Raw genomic sequence first — 26,558 nt, 5'->3', positions numbered from 1 at the left:
TAATGTTTTCCAATGTATATTAGAAAAAAAGACAGAGTAAAACTGCTTCCACTGCAGAGTGAAATAGACCACCCTACAGCTATCAGTTAAGTCTCTCATTTAATTACTGTGGAAACATCTCAGATACATCTGTGGCATATAAAGGAGCTGGATTGACGTCTGACGGTGACATTATGAGGAACTGACTGGGTACCTCTCCTCCTCTGACATATATATTTCTCTTTATCAGTGCAGCTGTGCATTTCAGTGCAGCCCCTCTCATTTTTTCTCTTTCCTCTCCTTAACTTGCTCCATCTAACCCAGGCTTATTTTAGGTGTTGTCGCTTTGAGCCTAATGAAATCAACCAAATATCACAACTGCAGGCCATGCCTTTTAGAGGATGCTTGCATTATGAGTAATTAATCTGAAAGTGCTATGATTAATCCTGCTACTTTAACCCCTGGGGCGAGACGGGATGTCTGTGTAAAATCTTCTCTCACAAATCCTCCAGAGAACAAACAGTGCACATTTAGGTTTCTTAAGCCTTTAAAACGCTGTACACTTTTTCTCATATCCTGTCAATTGCAAAAAGTTTGTGAATCCTCTAACTCTTGATTACTGTAGCAAGAAATGTAAATGTTTCAGTTCATAATTTGTGTATATTCCATGTATGCAAAATTTCATTTGCAATATAATTAAACAATAGATAATATAGACTTTACCAAAACGTACTACAATATAACCGAGAGGGAAAAAATCGATCTCTCTATCTATCTGGTATTTTGTAGTTATGTAATCTGAACAATATTTACCTTTCTGTTTTTCAACAAACACAATATCAGGTTGCCCCGGTAAATTTTAGGATGCGGGATAGACTATGCAGATCTTGGGGAGAATGCTTTTAGCCATAATGCACCATGCAAATGAAACTATCAAGCTAGACAAGGCCATTCCATTTTTCATAATTCAGATCTGCAAAAACTTGGGAAAGCTAATGGGATTTTCCTCTAAAAATAAATACATCATCTCCTACATCACAATCAGATGGGGTCAGCGATGTTTTAATATTATCAAGTCGAATTTATCTTTATAGCTCCCTATTTTTACAGTCTGAAAGGGCTTCACAACATCCATATCATGAAACACAAATTCTATTTACATGCATATACACATAGCCTGTGTAATTTCAGAAGAAGCAGACTATTAAAACACATACAACTGAAATGTGTATTATATATTTTTAGGCATAATTGTTTATCAATTTGCATTTGACATGATGATATAATGATAAGACTAATATTTTAGGCCCAATTGTTAAATCAGCAAGGCTAATACAAGGTTACATTCGAGACAGCTTAACCCTCCCTTCCCGCTTTGTTGTCCAGATAGCATTTCTTTCATCATGTTGAGCAACCCTAAAGCAGGTAAACTGATTAATGCAAGCCTTTCATTCTAGACAGCTCTCACAAAGATATCATCACTGCCCAGGAGGATGCCTCATATGCTTGGGTGCTTGACAATCTAAGTCACTGGCTATAAATCATCATTGTTACAACATCGCACTTCAAGCACTCCATACCCAGTCTTCATACTTAATGGAAATGACTTAATGGTTTCATTTGCGCATGCCTGTGTAGAAGATAGAGTTTCAAAATTAAAAGTCTTTATCCTGGTTGCCCCTTATGTGAGTGGAATTAAGAATGACTCAAGCTTCGACAGCAGAAATGAGATTGAAGACTTTCTTTTGACGTCACCAGAGGATTATTCTTTATGCTTTTCATTGCGTTTCCATCTATTTCCTCCCCATACAGTCATCACTGTAAATGCTGTTGCCAGGTGGTGGTATGTATCATCGCTCTTGTCAATTTCATTTAAGTATTGAGTATTCAAGAATTTTCAAGCACTACATGTTACTCAGGAACCCACCCAGAAGAAGATATACACACAAAGTATTTAAGCCCCTCCATGACTAAGATAGGCCAGATGTGATAAAGCTAAGGTTACGAAGGCTGAAGGTTGTTATCATTATTTATATGTTCCTAATATCAGCAATTTTATGCCCGCATGCTGTTAGAGCACTTGCCATGCCAAACACAGCGTTATGCACTCAGCCCTCCTCTATTCTTTCTGTTCAATCAGTCGAGCTCCCCCACATGCCCCACCCCCAACCCTGCTTGAGTAATGGCCTGCGTCGACTTCTTGTCACTATGAGAGGTGGTGCTGCACGGCTCGCCTCTGTCCTCCTGTTTTCTTACGTCCTTTCAACCAACCAGGCAATCCCAGCTGATATCTCTATCGACCATGATTTAGCTGATAGGGCTGTGGTCTCGCCTCCTCTCCCTTTACCTCTCCCTTTGCTCCATCTCTGTGTGCCCTTACACCTCTCAGCCCTCCCCTCTTTGTCTCTCCTCTTCTGATAATGTGTTTATCCTCTCAAGTGTCAATATATTCCTCTTTATCTTGCTATCACGTTTCCCCACCCCAAAACCCAGCAGATCTCAAACTGTCAGAGTACCTCTGAACTCAGATCAGTCATAGCAAGGAATAAGTTCTGCATGGTTAAGCAGTGTGAGAGCGCGGAGCCGCTGAGCTCTGATACTAAGGGGTGGCTTGTATACACATGTGAGGTGCAAATCAAGCAGGAGAATTAGAGGAAACTGAACTGGAAGTCCTATATATATGTGTGTGTGTGTGTGTGTGTGTGTGTGTGTGTGTGTGTGTGTATAAGGTGACAGGAAAAGAGAATCACTGGGTGCTTGACATTGAATTTTCGCTGCTGTTCTTGATTTATTCAACTGAATCAAACACCAAGTATTGTTTTTCTTACCTCAAGGGGTTGAGCTGCATTGCTCATACCGAGGCACTGTATACTGACAGCTCCTTCCACTTCTTTCATTCACGTCTATTACAACTTGTGAGCTTCCATGTCAAGAGCACGTTCATGCCAGTACCCTTGTGCTCATTCTGTAAGAGGTCTGACAGCTCACCTAAATCTGGCTCCTCCTCTGCAGTATGATTTTTACTTGTTATTGCCAGGACCTGTGAGCCAGTGAGCTGTGAATCTGTAGCATGTATTTATTCACACAACCCATTTTCTTGCTTCAGTATTTCCTTGTGTATATGCACTGTGGCTGGCTGTTTTCTCTCTCTCTCTCTCTCGCTCGCTCCGTCTCTCCCTTTCTTTCTTTCTCTCTCTCTCTCATGCTCACCCACCCTTCCTCCCCCCTCCTCACTCATTTGCTCACAGTCTCCCTCACACACACAGGCACATGCTGTGCCTCGCTGGATCAGAGCCTCTGACTACAGTATGCCTTTAGAAGAGCTCCTTTATCTTGCGTTCATTAGACCACATCTTCGAGCCAAGGTTATTTTTGCCGGGGTCTGGGCTGTCCTGGGGTTTAACCCATCCAGGATTCATACTGCTACGACTGTGCTTTTAATTAGCATAATTTTTGCTGCAGCAGTCCGAGGCAACATCTCAGTCTCTGCCAACCACACCATCTCATCTGGGGAGACTCAGCTGCCTTCTTCCAGAGCCAGACACATGGATTTGTTAGGTTGACCATCCTCAGTGAGAGAGAGTCCAACAGATCTGGAGGAGATAACGAGAGAAGCTAAAAAAAAAAAAAAAAAAAGGAGCAGTTGTGAGGGGAATGCAGCAGTAGTCTTACTGCATGAGACTGGGCAGGTGGAGCGCGAGAGGAGGATCACAGATTCTTTTGAAATAGAGACAGTTGTCTGACAGCTTTATTCTGGCGGAGCTCTGCCACACCAGAGGTGACCATTCGCTGGAATTGCTGTGTCTGAGAGAGAGCACATAAGGAGCTGCTGAGATATTATTTATTTATTTTCTGGATTTTCTCCTTTACCGCGCTGCTGCAGATATTGCTCCCTCTCCCCCTCCCTCCCCATCTCTGTTCTCTCCCTTCCTCTGGCTAAAGGGGAACAAAAGCGCTGGCTCCCGCATCTCTCTACATCGCCGTATCTTCACTTGCACTTATTTTTATCTCCTTGTTCTTTTTTGCTTAATGAAATGATCCAGTTTCCCACGGAAGCGTGTTATCTCTTCTGCTGCGGTGGAGGGGCTCTCATCTTAGTGGGCAGGCTCAGCTGCCCTCAAGCTCTACCTGTGGGCAATGGAGACTCCTATCAGAATTCCTGTCACATGAAGCTCTGTCCTGCTGCTTTTCATGCTTAAATATCATGATTGAAAGGCATGCTTGCTTGAAATTACGGGTGGATTCATCTCCATTTCTTATTTGGATGCTCATCTTTTTTTGTATTTTGGATACGCATTGTTTGCTTGAAGGCTCACTTTTTGAAAAATGCACTCTGGGATGGTTTTGATATTGTCTTTTCTGTACAGTAGACATTTTAACATGTTAAAATGTTAAGCAAAAACAGATAAGTTTCTCACTTGCCAGTCTTATCCTCACAGGCATTAATTGGATTGTGTCTGCTTTCTTGAAATACATTTTGGTAGTTTTAAAGGATATTTTTCCATTTTCTGTCGACTCCTCACCCAAACTAAAGGATTATGGAGGAAATGGACTCAGGTTGTCACTGAGATGCCCTCTTGTCTTCGAGTGGGACTGAGAGAGGCCCAAGCTGGGCCCTATTGCCAACCCTGGACCCATGTGGATCTAATATACATGGGCAGATTCCCTATAGCCGCCCCTGTGCTCGGACAGCAAAGCAGTTGGTCAGGCTTTAGCCTAGGCATGGGCCTGAGTTATTGCTCCAGACTAGCCTTCTGGTTTGCCTTGCTCACTGTGCTGCCCATCCAAACAGGAACAGCGCGTGTGTCATCTAGTCTAAGTACCACGCACCATGTGCACCATTTCCACAATAAGCATGGCACCGTTCCTATTGCTATCAACAGGATGCCCTTCCTCACCCGAGGAGGCCATGGTAAGGAAATTTTCACCAACACTCTCAGCATACTGTTTGCTTTTCCACACATTTCCCATGTCATCTAGGTCTGGTAAGGGTTTGCGGTAGTTTTTTTGTATGGGTATCAATGTGGTGATGTTGGTGCTGACAATGGTATTGTTAGCTATGGCATGGTGGTGGTAGTAAGAATCCCCTGTGTTTATGTTTTTCTGTTATGGAATTGTTGTAGTAGCAGTGGCTTTCTTGTGACATGGGATAATGGACGCCTCAACAACTATGATTGAGCTGCAGTTTCTTTGCATCATTGATCTCCTTTGTGTGCATCTTCATCGGTATGCGTTGCCTCTCTCCATGTTGCTTCTCAAGATGCTGCAGGATCAAGTAAAGTTGGTAACATTGAAAAGACATGCTGCCAGAGGAATGAATCACTGTAAATTACAGTATGTTTCTCTGCAAGATTATTGTCTGCTCATGCAACATAACGCACTCACTATAATGTAGCTTGTTTTGTGTCCATCAGAGGTGATTGCTACAGTAAATTTGCCGCCTGCAAAGAGATCACCTTAAATGATTTTGTGCACATAGTTTAACTGAGCAATGAAACTTTTTAGAGCCAATCTTGACATTCACAGGTTTCGCATGGATAGTGACACCTGAGGGACATAAAGTACTAACTTATCCTCAACAGTCCACAGCCAATTAGCTCCATCACTTGAAAGTGCTTCTTTAAATCACTAGCTCCACAGTCGTTGCCCCCTTCTATAATGCACTTTTTTCTGTGTCTACTATCTAAGGCTCATTTTTATTTTCCATGAAAAGTTCAGAGTGATTTGTGGTGTCTTTTTAATGTAGCAGTTTTTGAGCTAAATCAAAGAACTCGTAACACATTTTCACTTCACTCAGTATTACCAGTATTGTATCCTGCTCTGTAATAAAACAAGACATTCAGTACCTGTAAAACCAAAATAGTGCATAGTGTAGACATTATTCCAAAGTCACATCCTCAAAAGTACATAACGTAATGCACAATGGATATACACAGAAAGTGATTAACATTAATTGGCACAGTGTTAAATACAGTACTGTTTCATAACCGCGTAATGTGACTATTCTAGCAGTGGCATGGAAACGTGCCCATTTTAAAGATCCTGCCAATGTAACTGCTGCAAATGCCAAAATGAATTTAGCTGTAATTTTTGGGCCCTTATAATAATATAGCAGACATGCGTGTGTGCGTCAAGGCTAGCCAAAGTCTTCTGGGGGCCCCAAGGCTATGACTATTTATAGGCCACCTACCCTGCTGCAATGCCTCACACTCTTCATCCTACAGAATATTTCATGTACTGTTACACTATACATGTTACAGTATGTGGCAACCTCTCACACATAGGCATCTGTTCTTCTGAATTAGGTGATGAAAGCACACACCAGATGTAGAATAATCACAAAGGGCTTTTCAATAAATGCTAATGGAAATACATTTGTCGAATAATTACTAATGTAGCTGTCTGTAAAATGTCCACCATAACCTCCCAGAAAGGTCAAACACATTGTTCCTCTAATGCGTAAGGCACCAGTCATGGCTTTATAGCCTGTTGGTGCATAATAACGTTGCCAAGTACATTGCATTCTCTTATTCATACATATTATGGTATGGTCAGTAATAGCTGTCATAAAATAGTAATATGCCCAATATCAGTTCTTGGCGCAAATTTTTCATGTATGCTATACCACATGACTAAATCTGTGTTAATGTGTGTTTTTGCACCGTTTCAAAAGATTGCTTAAAATTCACCACACTGTTGGATGGAAACATATCTATAGTAACATTATCGGCAACAAAATCCATCAAAATGATGACAGGTCCCTTTCTTTCTTTCTTTCTTTCTTTTTTTTTTCATTTTTTTGTCATTTCTGCTTTGTTTGACGTCACAGTAGAAAGAGACAGGAAAGGCAGGGGAGAGAGGATGACATGCTGCAAATGGCCTAAGGTCAGATTCAAACCCAGGACGCTGCGATCAGGACTCCGCCTTGATGCATGGTACACACTCTTATCCAGTGAGCCACCAGGCTGCCCCGGCAGGTCCCTCTCTAAAGCCACTGAACCGGCCAGATGATAAAGTATGGACAAAGATCACCAAACCTGCAGAAAGTTTTTGTTGTACAGGTTTTGTTGGTATATACAGATTACGTATCTTAGTTGGGTTTCAAGCAACCATGCTGAAAACTTAAATGGGTTATTAATCGGGCTTCCCCATGTCAAATTAAAAGCAGAATAGTCAACACGAGTGCACTAAATATTAAGAGGATGTTTCCGAGAATGTTAGCACATTAGCTGAGGTATCATGGGAAGTCCCATTCCAACTTGAGAAATATTTATGTAGCTACTGCAGGCCCTACATTACCTTGATAACTCAAAATTAATTTCTATGTTATACAGCAAACTCTGCTTCCCTGGAATGTTGCTTCAAAGACTTTTTTTTTTTTTTTTTTTTTTTTTTTTTTAACTCATGTCTATTGGTGCACCTGTTCCAGCGTTAATGCAGGGTTTTGTTGAGTGAACACACCAACCACTGCATCTCCTCACCAGGAGAAAACTAGCCATGCTAAGACCCTCAGGTGCAAAGATGTTAGCAGGAAGAATCTGCTGCAGCTCATTCTCCAGGGCTCCTGTGTTTGAGGAAGAATTGTCTGGATGTGGCAAAGCAACATTTACTGCTGCTAGAGAGTTATTTCATTGTGGGAAAATGGCTTAGTGAAGCCTCTCAGTGGTAATATTTATGAGCACAATTCACTATTGTAGGACTGAATTTAAGAGATAAACTGTAGTATCTGCAGATCAATGCATCAGTGTAAATAAAAGCCTAGTACCCAGTGCCACATGTAGCTTTCTCTTGTTTGTTTGTATTCGTCACAAGAGCTGGAGAAAGGCAAAACACTGGGGCATCACAAGGTCTATCAGAGAGGGCTTGCTTTTCTCCAGGTCACATATTGCATTAACCTCAAGGATGACAATGAAGCGTGTGCGCACACACACACACACACACACACACACACACACACACACACACACACACACACACTCACACACACACATATCCACACACACACAGACTTCAAATAAAAGTAGAGCTTGGTGAGAATTTCAGGAGGAAGTCTCTGTAAAGGACCACAGTTGCTTGTGTGATCCAACCACTGCTGGTGAATTTGTATATTTTCTCATTTCTATCATCTAACCCTTCTGTACCAGGATTCTGTAACACGCTAATGAAAACCAGATACGCTGATAATGCTTTTAATATTTAGCAGTTTCTGGCAAGTCCCTTAAGAGGACAAAACAAGTGGACAAGATATGTGAGATCAGCCAGTCACTGACCAAGGGAAGTATTGTCACACAAGAATGCAGCAGACAACAGGGAAAAAACAGTGAACATGAATTGGCAGGAGGAAATCTTTTTCTGCATGAGAAAATTCAAACACAAGAAAAACATAGTGATTGATGCTCTACCAATCCAAATAATGACAATAAACATCTGCGTTTGCCTTTATAGGTGAGCTTCCGCAGTACTGTCAGCATTGTATTTTGCTTCTCTTCAGCAAAGACATTAATAATTTTGACACACCCAGTGAGTACCTATCATATACAGTATATATTACAAACATTTATAATAGAAATAATGAAGTCCTGTGCTGTTCCTGTCTGAGAAGTGTTTAAAAATTCCTCAACAAGATCATTGCTCTTAAATGAGGAATATCTTCAATATGTTGCTGAAGACACCAGCAATTGCTTGGGTGCATGCAGTAGCTTGTATTATAAAAGCCACATTCTTCTCTCATGTGAATTTCCAAAGACACATTGTAGTGTACATTTGGCAGCACAGCCTTCTGTATGCTGTACAAGAAGGATGGCAAGACGCCAACAGTGTCTTGTAACAGTGTACCGTGAGAATGGTACAATGACAAGTGTGAAATTCAGGAATGGAACATCTACTGCTATATATTTAAATGAGCATGAATACATAATTTTAAATAAGACGGCTGCAAATATAGTCTGTAATTAACAGCAAAGGCCGTGAGGATGAACTTGGAGTTTATTACACAGAACCATTTGCTTGGAAGAGGAAGGGCATTCTCGGTGGTATTTAAAGATGTAACATGGTGTTACAAAATATAATTTTTTTTTTGTAGTTAGCAGTTCAGAAAGAATACAGCAAACTGAGTTGCATTACTGTATCATTATCGCACAACCTCCTCTTCAATTTGAAGCTCCTTGATATTTACACTTGGGATCTGTTCTTATCAAGGAAGGCATTAATCTCTCTTTGGTCCCAGTTCATAAAAACTCAAAAGCTGTGCCTGTGTATTTTTATACAACAACAACAACAACAATAATAAACTGTACACCCAGTACACCCATTTTTTTTTTCAACCAAAATCTTGGAAGTGGAGCTGCAGCAACAGAGGAGTGAGTCCCATTCTCCTTGAGTGAGCCTCCATAGCTTCACATTATTTCCCCAAACTATATTTTGGTGTCAGGTATTGTCACCAGCAGGAGACCTTATTTTCTCTGTGCACAGAAATTGACAAATCAAGACGGAAGAGTAAAATATAAATCCCTGCTCCTAAACAACCATGAGTAAGCACTCACCTGAACATGCCGCGACAAGATCCCCCAGAAGCCAGTCAGGTCTGAGGAGTACTCACTTTACTGACATCACTTCATGTTATTTTTGGGTGCTGCAGTCCTTAAAATTCAAACAGTTACCTCTTGCCGCCATTTGGTTCCAGCAGTGTGCAAAAATACCTAGTGTAGTGTTATGTGTTTTCATTTACTCACTATTTAACCTTTCTAGTGATATATTGTTGCCTGGATTTAACATAGTTAGATTTAATGGGCCTTATGAATATTTTAGTGACATTTAATGAAGAGAACAAATTTTCTTACCTCTTCACCAATAAACTTTTTAAGTAGTGGCTCAATGATATGCAATAGTTTGACTGTTTATATTCTGTGTTTATATGGTACACCAGGCATGGGTCTGTAATACACCAGCAGTAAAGGTTAACAAAATAAGGATTTACCTTTATGGTCAATTGTTACACGCAAATCAGTAAGCTGAAAATCATTACACTAAGCCTTCCTTTGGTGTGATTTTGATTTCACTTGGCTCGATTTATTCACGTGCATAAAACCGGAGTTGAAAGTGTGAGTGGAGAGACATGTTGGGAGAAAACCCAAAGCCCTCCAGGGGTTTGAACATGCTGGCAGTCTCCAAGGCATCACTGAGTTGTGATAACTACTGTCAGGTACAAAACATATTCACAGAGTACAGAAATAAACACAAATTCTCGAGTGGATAACACCATAGGCATGTGTACATACCACATTGCTTTACATTTTAGAGCGCAGCCGTGTGCAGACACCACCAAGCGTTATGGCTGTACGAGCACGCAAAAACAAACACACGCGCGCACACACGATTAAACCACATACACACACCCACACCATGTAGCCTGCAATGCATACCACAGATATATATGCATACTCTCATTTATATCATACAAGAAGCAAAAAAATACCATTAGATTGAGTGCTGCTGCTCTGTAAAGTGTAATAATTTACTTTTGCCATTACTATTACTGTGTTGTATCTCACTGTGTCTCAGGGAGTCACCCTCATTTGCTTTTACAAAGAAAACACCTGAATTATTTGGATTGTTTGTCTCTGGTTATTTTATCAGTTGGAAAATCTTGGCTCCTACACTCTTAGCATCATAGCAGTTCTGTCACATTTATTTGAAACATTTTGTGACTTCTACAACAACAAGAGGCATTAATGTCATGTTTTTCTAGTTCATGCGAGGCGATTAAGTTTCACCGCCATAGAAATATCCTGAAAGCTGAGTGGGAGAGAGCACGAGGAGTGTTTTGGTAGAGGGACGATGTTTGAGTCATACTAGGCTGCAGAGGTTCACGGTAGGAGCTGACAGTATGGATACATCTTGCTGAAGGTGTTGGAGAGAGCAGGTCAACCACAATACGTCTGAACTCTGTTATTTTCCAGCCTCATGTGTAATTACTTCAGAGAACAAGTTTCATTATGGTATATCATTGATTTGACTGAATCAATTACATTGATTGGACGTCCAGTGAGCTGTAGTCACTGTTCTTTGTATATGACCGTACTTACTAACATGAAAACAATTTAACTTTATTTCTTTAAGGCTGTACTGTTTTATCACTTTCACATTTTCGCATGGAAAGAGTTTGCTCCAGGTGCTATCACTCAGAGGTTGAAGTCAGACTGCTATAACCTTCTATTTCAGTACGATTGCTCACATTTTTGGATGGATTTGTGCCAGTACTCGGGATAATCTGTATTTCTGTTTTCCTCAACAGCACCTGCTTTACCTTGCTTTGGAGACAGTGTCAAACTGCGTGGTTTGGTCATTCAAAATAGTTTAGCTTTTCACTGTTTGTTTACTGGCAAAAAGATGAATAAAGCCCTACCCATAATTATGAGTGCACTCAAGTGTGCATAAGTATATTCTCTCTGCAAGAGGGGCTTATAATCACCAGAAACTGAGTAATGTTTTAAATGGCAATGAGTATGAGTAATTCACTGCTTGTTCCAGTGCATTGTATTTATCACATTATAGTTGATATTAGCAGTGGGTTGATTCATGACTTCATTCTAGACTCTGTGTCAAAAGTCATGATTATTAACAGCATGTAAGCGTTTCCTCAACCTCTTCAGGGCTAAATTAACACACCCTCCAGCTGGCTGTATGCACACAAGGAAAGGGCAGAAAGTGATGAGTGGGAGGTATGGATCTGGCATATATATTAACAATCCATAAAGTTACTATTGTTATGCAAAGGATTTATGGAGACATGTGAACCAAACTTTCGGATGCTTCACAGACACTAGTGCAACTTCTGCACAAAACTAAAATAAACCTCCAGTATAATGCTGTGAGTCCACTGACCTCTGTAGTCAATTAAATCAACAAAAGATTATGATATTCTTACAGTTGCTCTAACAGGTAATATGCTATCATGCTGCCGATTTAATATTCATGACTAACTTAGTTGCCGGGCATCAGGAGTATTACAATGCCTTTGTACTGATATAATTCCTTTTCAAGGTTTGAGCCTATTAATGATGCGATAAACACATTATTTTGCAGTAGAGAATTTCCAAGGGAGTCCTGTTACTTGAGCACCAATTTATTGTTTGACCATGAGAGAACAGAGCACGCCTGCAAAAAAGGTGGTTATACTCAGCAAGGGGGGACCTGCCTAAAAAAAAGATTTTAAAAAAACATGAGAATCTGTGGTTTATACTCACAATCTTAACGGGACTGATTTACTATTATACACAATTACTACTGCATTATTTAGTCAGTGCAAGTCTGCCACACAGAGAAAAAGAGATGTAGAGGCAGAGTAAAGAGGCGGAAAGGACTAATGAAATGTTGTTAGGTTATGACTTATGCAGGAGTTACTGCCTTATACACAGATGCTTCCCTGTGCTCTTGCAGGTGCATTAGCTCATCATTTTCCATGCTGCGTATTACAATGGCACATGTTGCCTTTTATACGCCCTTCCATTTACTCAGCCACTGCCTATGTTCTCACTCGCTATGTGCTACAGTGCTCTTTGTTGTGGGGTGGTTCTTTAACACAAGAAGACCTTCTTCTTTATTTAATGTGGAAAAACCTCATTTTCTCTATTGCTCTCTACCGCTGCCGCCGCTCTACCTCCTGGCTGTAAACACATAACTGGAATATCTTCTGTTCTCCTCACGATTGCTGTGCGCATTCATGACCCCCAGAGGAAGAACCTTATTGACGTTGGTGACCCCATGACCTTTCCTCTAGTGTCGCCATCAGAGCAAAGTTTCAATTTCTAAGTTTAATAATGTTAGCACAAATATTAGCAAACAGGAAAAGAGAACACGTTAGATGCCTTACATTATGGGGTATATTAGCAATGAATGGTCTCATCACTGGGCACAGCCATACCTAAATGGTTGGAAATTACAGAAAACAGTTCTGTTCCTAGTTTTAGCATTGTGCAATGTGGGATGATATTAAAATGATGTTACAAGAGGGTGTAGAGACCCCGTCCTATTTCACCACACCCTCTGCAGGAAATAATGTCACCAAAAAAAAAAAAAACAATCAAATCAAAATTGGGCCCTGTTGTTTTGTCACACTTGGACCTTATCAGAAATTTACCAATCATTTACAATCTTAAATTTGCAACAGCGGCCCATACTTTCTTATTCTTAATGCCAGTGAGCAGGGCAGGGCCACCAATACTACCAGCCAATCAGGAGTCAGTGGCACATTTATAATGAACAAATGTCTCCAAAACGGCTTGTTAGGTGCAAGAGGAACCCTGGAAAATATATGATAAAACGTATATATGAATAAATATATGATAAAAAAAAAAAAATCATTTCATTTGAATGTAAATGTTGTGTCTCCTTGCCATAAAAATGACAAAAATATCTCCCTCTTAATACAGTTCCCTACTGAACCACCATTGAACCACATCAGGGAAAAGTCACAAGGTGCCATTGAGGTTTCAGGGCATTTCAGGGATATACCCTGCTGTCGCTCACCTTCAGCACGTCTAGTTTGTAGTTATCAAATTGCAGAATAAGTATCATGACCTACGAAGACCAGTGTTTTAGGGATCCATCTCATTTCACATCTGAGATGAGATATAAATCCCCTACGTACTCTCATAAATGTGTATCTAAAGCTGAAGGGGGTCAGGGTTGCTGTTTCATCACATTTGGGCCTCAGAATGTATTGAATGACCGATGTTATGGCACTCCAGTGGCTTGTTTGCTTGCATGTTTAGTTTCACTGTGCTAACACAAGGATGAATAATGCCAGAAAGGATCAATACACCACATTAGTCATAATATATTCACGTAGTCCATGTATTTACACACAGAAGTAATTACATTTAAAAAGAATTCCATAAGCCATTAGAGAGTGCTAGAAGAAGCATGGAGGTATAATCATAATCTCCTCAAACGGGATGAAAAGTGATTTCATTGAACAGAGCGGGCTATGAGGCCAGATGCAGATAACAGCCACTGAAAGGAAAGAACCAATAAAACCCACTCATTGAGACTCCTTGATGTAATGACTGCCACTGACTCACAATTGACTGCAAATCCTGAATATTAATTAAGATTGTCTGGGAAAGGAATAATCAGAGCTGAAACAAGCACGACCAGGAGTAAAGCAAAGGGAGGTGTACAGCATCTGCTTTTTAATTAAATTCACAGCCAGTACAAGGTGTTTTCAAGTCTTTGGGCTGAGTTTGTCACGATAGGAATCCATGCACCCCAAAGTAAGTCTTTGCCAAATACCCAGCCTTTCCTGTGAGTGTCCATTACACAGAGAGGAAGAGACTGTTCCTAGACTTGGGAACACTCTGCCAGAAGAGATCAGACTTGCTGGGTCATGTCCCTGTTTTATTTCTCTTTAATACGCACATCTTTTTTTTTTTTTTTTTTTTACATAAGCTTTCATTTTGTGATACATGTATTCTGTTCATTTTGCCTTTGTTTGTTTTAGCTTTTACCTTTCTACCCTGTTTTTTATCTTCCTTTCCTTGTTCTTAATGCTGTTGTTCCTTCTTCTTCTTGCTACTGTTGTTGTTGTCAAATCTTCTTCATGCAAGTGAAATTACGGGTTTCCTTCTGATTCATTGAAATCATTGCAGCACTGGCAAATATGTGATGTAAAAGAGGTAAATGACATCATGCATGTGGTTTAATGTCAAAAGTCTCAGTTCCCTTGTTCCATGTATCACAGCGACTACCAACACACCTCAATTCAGTAATGACCTTTCCATGCCATTCACAGGACAGAGTATCTCCCTGTTATCTGTCACAACCTGAAATCTGACCTGAGGCTGCTTAACTTCACATGGAGAATAAACAGAAAATTGGCATATTGCTGTGATGTGGGTGTGATCTCACAAACATGAAAGAATTTTCAAATTCTTGGTTAGGTGGTAATCTCAGAGGAATTATCCTAAAGAGGGAGGTAGAAGTGGAAATGCTCGTATATCAGAGTACCTGAGTGCAAATAACCTACCATAAAGTCAAGAAATTATATATATTATCTAATAGTTGCTCAAGTCATGAAGAGATGTCTGGTTCACTCAGCAAATTGATTTGGAAAGCAAGCGCCATATGGATCGTGTTTTCTCATTTATCGCCTCAGTTTGAGCAAGACCTGCAAATGATCAATCACCACTCGTATGTTTGATTGATTTCAAGGAGGCAGAAATCTCTCGTAGTGCAGAGGGGGTAACTTGCATATTAAATGCAAAATTTTACGCAGACACCGTTGCTCTGCCATGCATCTATTAGATATGTGCAAGTGAATGAATTGAAATCAGGTTTTTGGTATCAAGCAAGGAGATGTGCTTTTTCAAACACTTTTTGTGCTTAACATCAATCACTTTTAATTACTTTTTACATCTTTAAAGCATTTTGAGTCGCTTATATTATGTTGTATGTATCTTACCTATCATAGCAATATAATTTTAAGTGTCTGTATCAGAGAAGTGTTTACAAGATAGCACAAAACACCCAGCATTTTATAGGTAGGACTCATCAGAGTCACTGGCAGTTGCATAATGGAACAGCAGGCCTACACACATTGCAGCAGCATTAATACAAGGTCTAACCAGGTAAACAACATCAGGCATCCAAGTAAAACATAAATAGAACATATGAATAGCTTTATAAATGTGACGAGACAGTGTTAGAAATTAATATAAAGTCAGTTGTAGAGAGAGACTTGGGACAAAACACAAGATGCTCTTGTTATGAAAAAAAAAACTGAGGAAAAAGTCTAAATATTTTAAAAGTTTTGTTCTTCGAAGTGCATCATCTTAATTTTGGATGAACATCTAAACCTCAGAGATTACATATGTTATGTGCTCACTGATTTCATAGGAAGAAGTCTAAATGTGAACTACATTAAAGCACATTTATATAGACTTGCTTTTAGTTCATTTTAATAGTGCCGCTCTTATTATTATTACTATGTATTGCAGTTTGTATCTTGGTTTTGCACAGCACTGTGTAACTTCTTGTTCTGCCATATAAATTGTTATTATAACAACATTGCTGCTGTTGGTATAAGATAAAATGAAATCCTGTAACAAAACAGAATACTGACATGGATATAGAGGTCATGTGTATTTCCTCTTCTCAGTTCATGCTGCTGGTCCAGTGATTTCAATAAAAGAATAAAAAATTGGTGGCATGCTTCAGTGTAGCTCTTAGTATCACTCCAGACCTTTCTGTAGTGATTTGGTGTGTGAGCCTTGTGGAATCACCAAAAGGAGAGACGCAGCGTGACGCTCAGCTTTTCTCATGGGTTTACATCTGTGAATGCAAAGCTAACACTGCTGACTGGCCTCGCTCCTCTGCAGTTTAAGAGTGAAGCAGAGCTTTTTAATTTATTCCCTCTCAGTTCTGTCAGTCTCCTAATATTTTTTTTCCTCCTTCATCTGTTCCTAGCTGGGACGACATATATCTTCGGGAAGGGAGGGGCCCTCATCACATACACTTGGGCTCCCAATGAGCGACCGAGCACCCGGGCCGACCGGCTCGCCGTGGGCTTCAGCTCTCAGCAGAAGGATGCCATCTTGGTGCGAGTGGAGAGTACCGTTGGGCTGGGAGACTATCTTCAGCTGCACATAGTAAGAGCGGGAAGCAGATTTTAGGCTTAAAGCAGCCTCTGTGGTACACTGAAAAACTGGTAGTGATGAATTTGAATCAACACTTCAAGGTGAAGAAAACCCAGTTTGAAAGTTTGTAGATTAATATGTTATTACTATGGTTGAGGGCATTCCAATTAATATTTGTGAGCATGAGCAGCTCCGTTCAAAGCCAGAAACCAGAGAATGACTTAAATTTGTGAGGTCAACAAAATGTAAAATTTTGAGTTACATAAGAAGTAAATGAAAGAGTGATTGAACTGACAGTGTTTGACAGAATAATTTTTTATGCCTCAGCGTTCTTATTTGCTTGTAATTTTATCAGCACCAAAAAAGAAAAAGTAATCATACCCTGATACCAAAAAAAGGGCAAGAGAATGATTTTGTTACTGCAAATGATCTGAACTGATTTACACCCCAAAAAAAAGAGAAAAGAACTCATATCTTTAGCTCAAAATCACTTGTTTTAAACATTTTAGATCATTCATCTTTTATGGAGTAAGCCACAAATTGCTGCTACATCCATATGATCACTTCCATTTGAGCTTTTGTAATGTAATTCCTTTTGAATGTGCACTTTTACAAGCAGAACATGTACGATTGTAAATGTGTTATCCAAAATCTCACAATCTAAGATCTGAAAGATTTTACAAAAATCAGGGCAGCAAAAAGGGGCAACTTGCTGATTCAGTGTAAATAAGTCCATTCTATCTGCAACCATAATATAACCATCATGATTACTGTGTAATTTTGCCATATAATGCCTAAAGAAACATGTGATCAACACAAGTAACTAATATTTTCTAATACTTTCTTGACCACTCTAGAGAGTGGTCAAGAACTGACTTAAATTAAATCAAATTTTAAATTCCATTCCTGCATCTCCAGAAACACTCCTGCAAACATCAGAGTATGTTTAACCTGTTAATGGCATTTGAGTCCAGTTCTTGAGGTCAGATAGGAGAAATACATTATGACCAGCCTGCCACTTTTTGTCGCAGTAAAAATTAGCTCACAGGTAAGCAGACTGAGAGTTATGCTCTGGTGAAAATCCTCCAAACACATGAGCCTGTTGGTGGAACCAAGCGACTCCTCAGCAGCTGCCAGCAACTGTGTCCCTTCTCAAGGGAAATCAGCCTTTTTAGTAGTGTGTAGCCTCAGGACAGATGTGCCATGATGAAAACCAGAAGGGATATCTGTCAAAGTGCTGCAAGTGGTGTAATAATTAAAATCACACCTGTTGTCAAAACATAGGACTAAAACCAGTAACAGAGATTTAGATTTTATCAAAGCCATTTCTTTGTCTTATCTCCTCAATTACGGCTGCTGCATGTGATGTGGCATGCTGTGAAGTGTTGGCTGTGCAGTGAAACCTTTGTCACCAATCATTTTTCATTTTATGTGAAACAGCCTTAATAATTAAAAACTGAAAAAAGTATTTCTGCAACATTACTCAATAAAACTGGCCTTTGTCTCATGGGTAAATCTCGAGATAGACAGATATCCAATTATGATCGTATAATCAGCCCTCTGTGATGCGATTTCACATGTGACTTCTTCACCTTTTCCAATCTTTTCTCAGAGGAAATAGGAGAGTTCCTCCAGCACAGACTAATGAGCTGCTGAAGCCGATGTTTTTATGTATTAAGACTCACTGTCATAATTATAACTTCCTATCTTAATACATAAATACAAACACAACAATCTAGTTATAGAATCAAACATAATCAGATAGTGACCCTGAGAGTGCTATTGTTTCTAGTATTGCAAAAAGTGCACAAGCTCAACTTAGAGTCATTTACACATGTGAGGGAAGATGCAACATCTCACAAAAAATGACAATATAAAAGTAGAGAAAGGAAAAAAAATGCACTATTGTCAGTCATTTCCAAGAGATATTGCTGACCTGTGTTTACAACACAGATGCCCCTTTTCCACTAGTACCTACTCGGCTCGATTCGGCTCGACTCTACTCAGTTTGAGAGCTTTTCCATTACGTGTTAGTACCTGGTAGCAGGTCCCATTTTGGGACCTACTCAGTCGTGGTTCCAAGCGAGCTGAGTCGAGCTGAGTCAAGCCGAAATGTGACGTAAACGCCGTGCAGGCCACTGATTGGACGGGGAGCGATGACACATGAGAGCGACTCCTGCATGAAAACCAAACCCGGCATTAAAAAAAAACAAAAACAGCAACAGCAACCGTGCGCATTGGTCACCGCAGAAGTTGGCAAAGTCGGAAAATGGCAAGCAAAACGGTACTGTGGTCAAATGAAAGGTGGCGACTTTTCTGTGCTTGGTGGCGGCCCAAAGAATCCAGAGAGAGTTGGACGGTGCGCCGCCTTGCTATGACGACTCCACCCATGGCAAGGTGGTACTCAATTGTAATGGAAAACCACCTAAACCGTGTCAAGGCGAGTAGAGTCGAGCCGAGTCGAGCCGAGTAGATACTAGTGGAAAAGGGGCAAGAGAGTCATTATGCGTGCAAAACTTGGTAATGAAGATTAATTAAAGGTGTCTTTGTACTCTTCACTCATCATTAGCAGTGTCAGCAAGTCCCATCCAGTATATACTGTACCTTAATATGAAATATTCAAGCAGGTAAACTCTTGTCTCTCTCAGTGTGCTGTTCAAAATAGGGAGTCTAAGGTAGCTTATTGGTCTGACCACCAGTACATTTCAAGGAGCTTATTGCCATTTCAACAACAGAGATGATAGGAAGATTTCTTGCCGTGTTCTCGAACATGACAATAACAGCAACACACAAAATCATAATACAGATAGTAAGATGATAATGACAACAACATGCAGTAACAGTACAAATCGTACAGTATGCAAATGTGATTAATTACAGGAGCAACATGCAGTAAAGTAAGTACAGTGGAAATAATACAGTGTAATACTGAAACAAACCAAACATGCGTATAAACATAACACAGCAGAACAGAGCAAAACAAAAACAAAAAAAAAGTTCTCCCATTCTTATCTGAGTTAATTAACACAACTACTTATCAGTAACTGGACAGACCTGGCATTGCAAATCTTCTCCTAGCCTTGCTTAACTTTTCTTCAAACAGTCTCATTTTCAAAATTGTAATACAAATTTTCAACTGTGAAACTGACCTTGCCCGCGATACACTGCTATAGTAAACGCAAAGATTGTGGCCGGCATCTCAGAGTCAGTTGGAAAGATTTTTGCCAGTATCTGCCAAGTTCGCTGCATCCAGACATAATGCTGACTTTGACATGTTACTGCTGTTCAGTGCAGGGAAATCAAAAAGAGTCAGGTGGGATGTCAAAGTTGCCTTTTTTATGGTTTGTCTGAGCTTCATACAATCAAATTCTCCTTATATTTTTTTTCTGAAGATCGAGATCTCCAAAGTTGTTTAATTTACTTTTTGTCAACTTATGTTTCCCATTCGTTTTAGTTTTCAATAATTACAGGTATACTTGTTTTTCTTAACTTTATTTTCCTCTGCATGCCCACCGTGAGACTCAGAAAACTAGGTGAAGACAGGAGGAAGCAGTCTACTGGTCAGAATAATGATGGCCACAAGGGAGAGTTGAAAATAGTAAAGGAAACAAATGATATATGAGTTTTATATGCCACAGGGATTTGGGGTTTTCGGATGAAGTGGAATGACCTATGATCTAACTAGGATATTGAGCTTTTTTTTTCCAAGGCTACAGTGTGATGAATAAACGGTGTGTGCTTTCATTAGAGGGTATAAATCATGCTTTGAGATGTCATCGAAGAAACTGCCTTAAAAGTCATTAGCTTGGAGGCACTTTTTTTCCAAGAAAGAACAATCTGACTGATATAGAACATAGTTCATTGTATTTTTGTCTAAGAACATTTTCTCATGTCTTTTAGTCAAGGGCCCTGCTATTTCATTCAAAGACGCTGAAATAATATTCATGCCATTCACAGCAATAAAACAGGATCAACTAGAACATGCACCCAACAGGGCGCAGACCTCGACCAAGGAGGCAGAGCAGGAAGTGCATTATGTTCATAGAAAACTTGATTAAAGATGGGAAAGAGCACAAACCAAACTGGCAAGATACAGGTTACCAAAAGCAAAAATGAAAAGAAACAAATGGCACGATGTTTATGTAGCTTGTCCTCACACATATGGATGAGCAAGGTGTGTTTAAGAATCAACACCTTGAACCCGATGGATGCAGTTTTAGTCAAGATCATCCATCATCTTTGAAATTTAATAAAACTGTCAATATGGAATGCATTGACATGATTTAAAAAAAAAAAATGAATGAATGAATCCACAGAATAGTGCCCAATGTGCCAACACTTTGAGTGCTGATCCCTAAAGGCATCATATCTCCAGTCAAAGAAAGAAAAGAAAAAAAAGGGAAAAACTCACCCTTTACAGTCATGAGATCCTGTCTGACAGTCTTGTTACAGTCACATGGAAATACTTTTCCTATCAAAAATCACCAATCACTTCACTTCTTGGCTTGAAGCCATTTCTCAGTCAGGCAGCAAGCTGTCCGTGTGATTTGACTGCTCACAGCTGAGTGGCTACAAAATCTAACCATCCACATAATCCTGTGTGAAAGCTAGCTGGCTTTATGATGGAGACACATTAGATTGTCCATCTAGACTCATTACATAAATGCCCTGACTGGCTGCAGCCACACCAAAGCACCGGGGAGGCCTCATTTTTTTAACCTTTAAGATACCTGTCTGTCCTGTTCGGTAGTTGCTCAGCCGAAGCGTGTGTCGGGAAAATGGGAGTTCTGTTGTAAAATTCCAGAGTAAGCAATAGAAGCTCCGGCGCTACTTTTTCAAGCTGGCATGTTTTGTGGATTAAAACATGGAATCAGCTTGATTCTTCAGTGTTCCTGAGAAGATAGATACCAAAAATACTCTGATTAGATAGAGCTGTCTGTGTCTGTCTGCCCAGATTCCAAGGACAGCATACACAAACTCGCGGGCACTGTTTTGCTTTAGAACAATAAAAACTGGCTGTCAAAACTGGCTGTCAGCGTGAAAATTTGATCAACTCTTTGTTGGTTCGGGACCAATCTTTATACAAAGTTTCAAGTAAATCCATTCAAAACTTTTTGGGAAGAAAGAGGCAGATGGACAGGACATTTACGTTCCCTCCTTGGTGGAGGTACCAATCGCAATAAAATGTGAAATTATCGCTTTATTTGCATCAAATGGTATATTTGAAAAGATTAAGCCTTTATAGGCAGAATGGCAGTATCTGGTCATAACTTTGTAATATCATTAAGTGAGGTGGCTGGTTAAAACAGCAGCTACATATTATGAATGTCTCTGTACAAAGGAATATAAACAGTGCATACTGAGTGCACATTTGACAGATGAATAGTGCAGTAAAATGGCCACTCAGTTAACACACATTGTCAGAGTCTGGAGCTGCCACAGAACAATATTGACGAGAAACAGCTTGAAAGATTTGTTAAAAGGAAGTAGCTATTATCATATTTACTGAGGGTACATTAGAGTGGTAAATGCAGAATTAAATGTTCATTTTTTTAAGAAGTAGAAATTCATGTGTTCAAATATTAAAGAAGCAGTGCCCCACACCAGAAACCTCTGTCACAGATGAGAACATGAGGCTTTGGGTAGACCTCTGGCATTCCAAGAGCTGATTTCCGTGTATTTTGGCAGTGCAATGATATTTTAATGGACAGGGGCATGAGAGGTTCAGCTCGTAAAATTATTTTTCAGACGGCAAAGCTGGCCTTTCTTAATGGATGTTCTGTCCCCGTTTTAAGTGAGACAGGAAAATCTTTGCACAAAATCCCAAAGTGTGTGTTTTGCAGCAGGATCCTTTGTGAGAGGCACAATCTTTCTCTGCATGCACCTGATCTCCACTACATATTTGGATTCCACATTTCTAATTCATAATTAATAGGTTTGGTACAAATCTGATGTACTACACTGTGGTTGCTGAATATTATAGGAAAGAGTGCATCGTTTGATTGCATTCAGGGCTTTTTTTTTACTCACAAACTATACAGTTAGTTGCTGTCACAATCTGAGTAATATATAATAATTCAGAGTTATTATACAGGTGACTCACTGTGTAGAGTGCGCACCATGTACTACTGAGGCTACCTTCTACTGTCTACTGTGCCTGTCTAATAAAGCAGAAACACAGAAAAAATTATCTTTCGAAAAGCTCACAGTTCATTGTTTTTGTTTTCCTGATATTGATCTACCATATTCAGCTAGAATAATGTCTCATAAATACAGGAATAGTGGCATTTTGTTACAATAAAGATGACTAAATTGTCCAACTTGTTTTTTGTTTTTGTTTTTTTTTTTTAATATGTAATTGGTCTTTTGCTTTTTTCGCACCTTGCCACCCATATTCTCACCTAATTTCACTTGGGGTGGAAGTCGGCCTACCCATCACTTTTAATTTTCAGCTGTGTCTGTATTCCCTCAGCTGTCATATGCTGCATAATTCACAAGAGGCTTTTGCTGCCTGTGTACTGTACTGACGATGCTCTGTGATGTTCAGAGACTGGTAGCTGTCACTGACAGCTACAGTAGCGGGCTCGGTTTCCATTCGTTTTGTCATTTTTATAAAAACGCCATGTCAGGAGGACTTTGTTTTTGATATGCCTGTATGGTAGTTAGAGAGCTTATCAACATTTGACTGAGACAAACAATAGAGATGGTCACAGTGGAAGTATTTTATCATCAATTAAAATATTACCAGATTCCCCTATATGGACAGACATACACATATGACTGTCCACTGGACTATAATTGGAATAGCAATCTCTTTATTCTCTTTTTGCAAGTGTCATATTTTCCTACAGTACCAATGTAAGTCCACACCTTGGCAATTTTTATATGATTTAAAATAGAGAGGGACAGGAATAACTTGAAGAGAGGGATGGATGATGAAGGTGACAAAGGTGGTGAACCAGATTTGAACCCAGGATGCCATGTTTAAATGTTAGGTGTCCCAAACCACTGAGCCAGCAGGATGCCCTGAGGAGAAGCTTGTGATAAACACAGGATCTGAGGTACTTTAGACAGAGAGAAACAGGTGGCAACACACTGAGACAGCCAGATATGCTGGTTTATTATGATTATGAGCACTTCACTCAATGCAATATTAAAGTGTGTATCATGCTGTAGTAGTGTTTCATCGTGAATGTATTGTCAAGTTTGGTTGTGTTTCCATATCCTGATTTTCAGGTTGTTTTCTTTTTCTTCTGTCTTTGTGTTCTCATTGCATCTTTTTCCTCTATCAGAAGAACTGTTACAGTTTGCAGAGATGCAGCTGAAAAGAGAATTGAGCTCCAGCTGGGAGCCAGCTACTCCAAGGAAATACCTCCAACAGAGCTAATGTCCTTGTCAAAACAGCTAGGTGGGAGACTGGAGGGCTTATCTTGACAGAATCTGCCAGACTCACTTTCTACCCAAACACATGGGCATTATGTAGCATCCTGGAAAAATAAAACTGGAAGGCCAAGCCTTTGTTTACTAGAGCTGGAGTGAAGTGGGGCTGCTTTTCCAGCTGTCAAGAAGTGTTTGGGGGCCATTTTGCCATCCTGCTAAGAGACTGAGTTAGCAAAATGGGAGAAACCTTTCTTTCAAGTAGTATGAAGCTTCGCAGGATGGTACCTCTGTTGGCCCTGGAGATGTTAATTGTTATCCTGAGGACATGGGCTGAAGTTGACTCAAGGCCACAGTACCCCGCAGCTGCCTTGTGCTTGCTACTCTTCTCACTTCTCTCCCTCATAGAGGTGATGTTCCAATACAGTGTTGAATAAATGTTGTGGGAGTTGTCTCACTAAATACTCAACAACACCCTGCCAATGCCCAGCACCCATGCAGAGGCTTTGATAAGCTCTCAGGCTGATGGAGAGAGGGTTATGTTGGTTGGAAGGATGAATTTTATGAAGGAGATTCGTCTTCTGGTTGACTCTTATAAATTTGATTATCCAGCTGTAGTTCATGCATCATAAATCAGGAGCAGAGTAACTAGTCACACAGTTGCTAATCCAAGACAATTCATGACAAATTCAAGTGATTGCAGTATTCGCAGAGATCACAATCTGAAGCTGTTACACAGAGCTGTGCTGCCCTGCAGAGTGAGGTCACTGTTTGGAGCTCCTTCACACAAGACAAGTTACAAGTAGATTTCTTTATCTTAGAACGTGATTAATGGCACAATTTTGGTCTCTGAGAACACTGATGGTGCCCCCATTTTTTATACTTAACACCTACCATGTCAGCCTGAATAATAGCAGGATTTTAAACACAATGATTAGGTTGAGACCAAAGCTGTGAGACAAGTTTTACACAGCCCAGTAGCAGCAATAATCACAGCAGGATTCTCTCTGCATGTTTGAGTTTCTGCTCTTGCTGTCAGTAGTGCACCTTTAGAGACGGAATGAAATGGCTTACATTATAGAATAGGCTGTGGGTGTTGGTTCTGTTTCAGGCAGTGCGGTTGTTACAATACATAGATATGAATGGTTGCCTACGCAGCGTGAGACCCGATGTATAAGACCTTTTCAATCATATCTGAAAGGCCAGTAAACAGTGTGCACATAGGGCAGACATTCTCAACCACAAGCCAAGGACCCAGGAGTACACACGTTTTCATTCCAACAAATCCTACGGCAACTGATTTCACTGATTATTTCCTAGTCCCCCTCTCTGGTTCGCTTCTGGTGCGCTATTTAGTGCATCCAGCTGCTGTAGAATTTTGTTGGAGTGATATCCTGCATACTCTTGATGGTGCGTCATGGAGAACCACTGATACAGAGGGAGCTACAGAGCCTGGGAGTGGCCACCCTGCAGGGAAGAAACAAATTTCATTAGGTTGTGCATGTGTGTGTCTTGTTATGCACTGTAAAACTTGCACTCAAGCTGCAGTAAAAGTAGGCAGTTAGTGATAACATGTGCTCATGTCTGTAATTAGGCAAGATATAGAGCCAGCGTAACCACACCAACCTGTTTTCTGAGATGTGGTGCTGAAGAGCCCTAAGTGTTAATTGTTTGTGTAGCGATGACAGTATAGCCCATTAACTCCCACTATCTTTGTCAGCTGGTTCTTAATTGCTAGATAAATGCATCATCATTGTGTGTGTGTGTTTTTTTTTTTTTCAACTAAAATCCTGATTCAGCTTAGAATATCTTTATTCAGCAAAATAGTCGTCTAAGTAAACAAAATTAAGAACATACTGTATATTCAATTGTTATGGTATGTTGGTGATGTTAGTTTGGAACCTGTGGAGTAAGTTTGACTTATTAATTAATAATGTGGAAAAAAAAAAAAAAAAAACATTCTGCATTCATATTGTAATAGATAGTAGATAGATAGTCTAGATAGAAAAACAACATTTTAATTTTTCTTAGAAAACCCATACTGACTAAACTGACTAAATGTACCTTGTGTCTAGGATGTATTATTGTAGGATGTTATCTTATGTTATGTTATCTTTGATCTCATCATAATTGCAGGAGTTATTCCAACCTAACAATTTGTTAATGGACTCTAATTTCGCACTCCTAAATGCTTTATTGTCATGTTTCTCAGAATGTGTCTCGCAACCACATTAGCATTTTGACCTTGTATTGCCATTACAAAGACTGCAAGGCAGCAAATGTACAGCGCTAGACAGACAAAGACCTCACACAATTAGTTTCCAATGCCTCTTATTAGTGCCACCCAAAGGCTGGCTTGGGAAGCAGCTTTGACCTTTGGAGAAGGTTGGCAGGAGCAAGGAGAAGCAGACTGTGAGAGGAGTTGGTCAACCAAAAGAGAAGCAGCAGGATGCTGTCAGCAGTGATCCACATCAGGAACCTGAGCTGGCTGCAGAGGGAGAACAGAGCTGAACCCTAAAGAAAGATCTAAACATACTGCTCATGTCATAAAAGATCTGCCTTTTCTGC

At 39.9% G+C, this 26,558-nt stretch overlaps 1 protein-coding gene across 1 annotated transcript in view; it reads left to right on the top strand.

Moving 5' to 3' along the window:
* Positions 1-26,558, top strand: part of LOC115372074 (neurexin-2-like) — a 161,250-nt gene that overhangs the window by 119,501 nt on the left and 15,191 nt on the right. Inside the window, exon 16 of the mRNA XM_030069784.1 lies at positions 16,444-16,625. Within this exon, the coding sequence (XP_029925644.1) occupies positions 16,444-16,625 (182 nt within the window). The remainder of the gene's footprint in view (positions 1-16,443; positions 16,626-26,558) is intronic.

The sequence above is a fragment of the Myripristis murdjan genome, chromosome 14, assembly GCF_902150065.1.
Source record: "Myripristis murdjan chromosome 14, fMyrMur1.1, whole genome shotgun sequence".
Taxonomy (NCBI): domain Eukaryota; kingdom Metazoa; phylum Chordata; class Actinopteri; order Holocentriformes; family Holocentridae; genus Myripristis; species Myripristis murdjan.
Note: the sequence above shows the minus strand (reverse complement) of the source record. Positions and strands in the feature narration are given on the sequence as shown.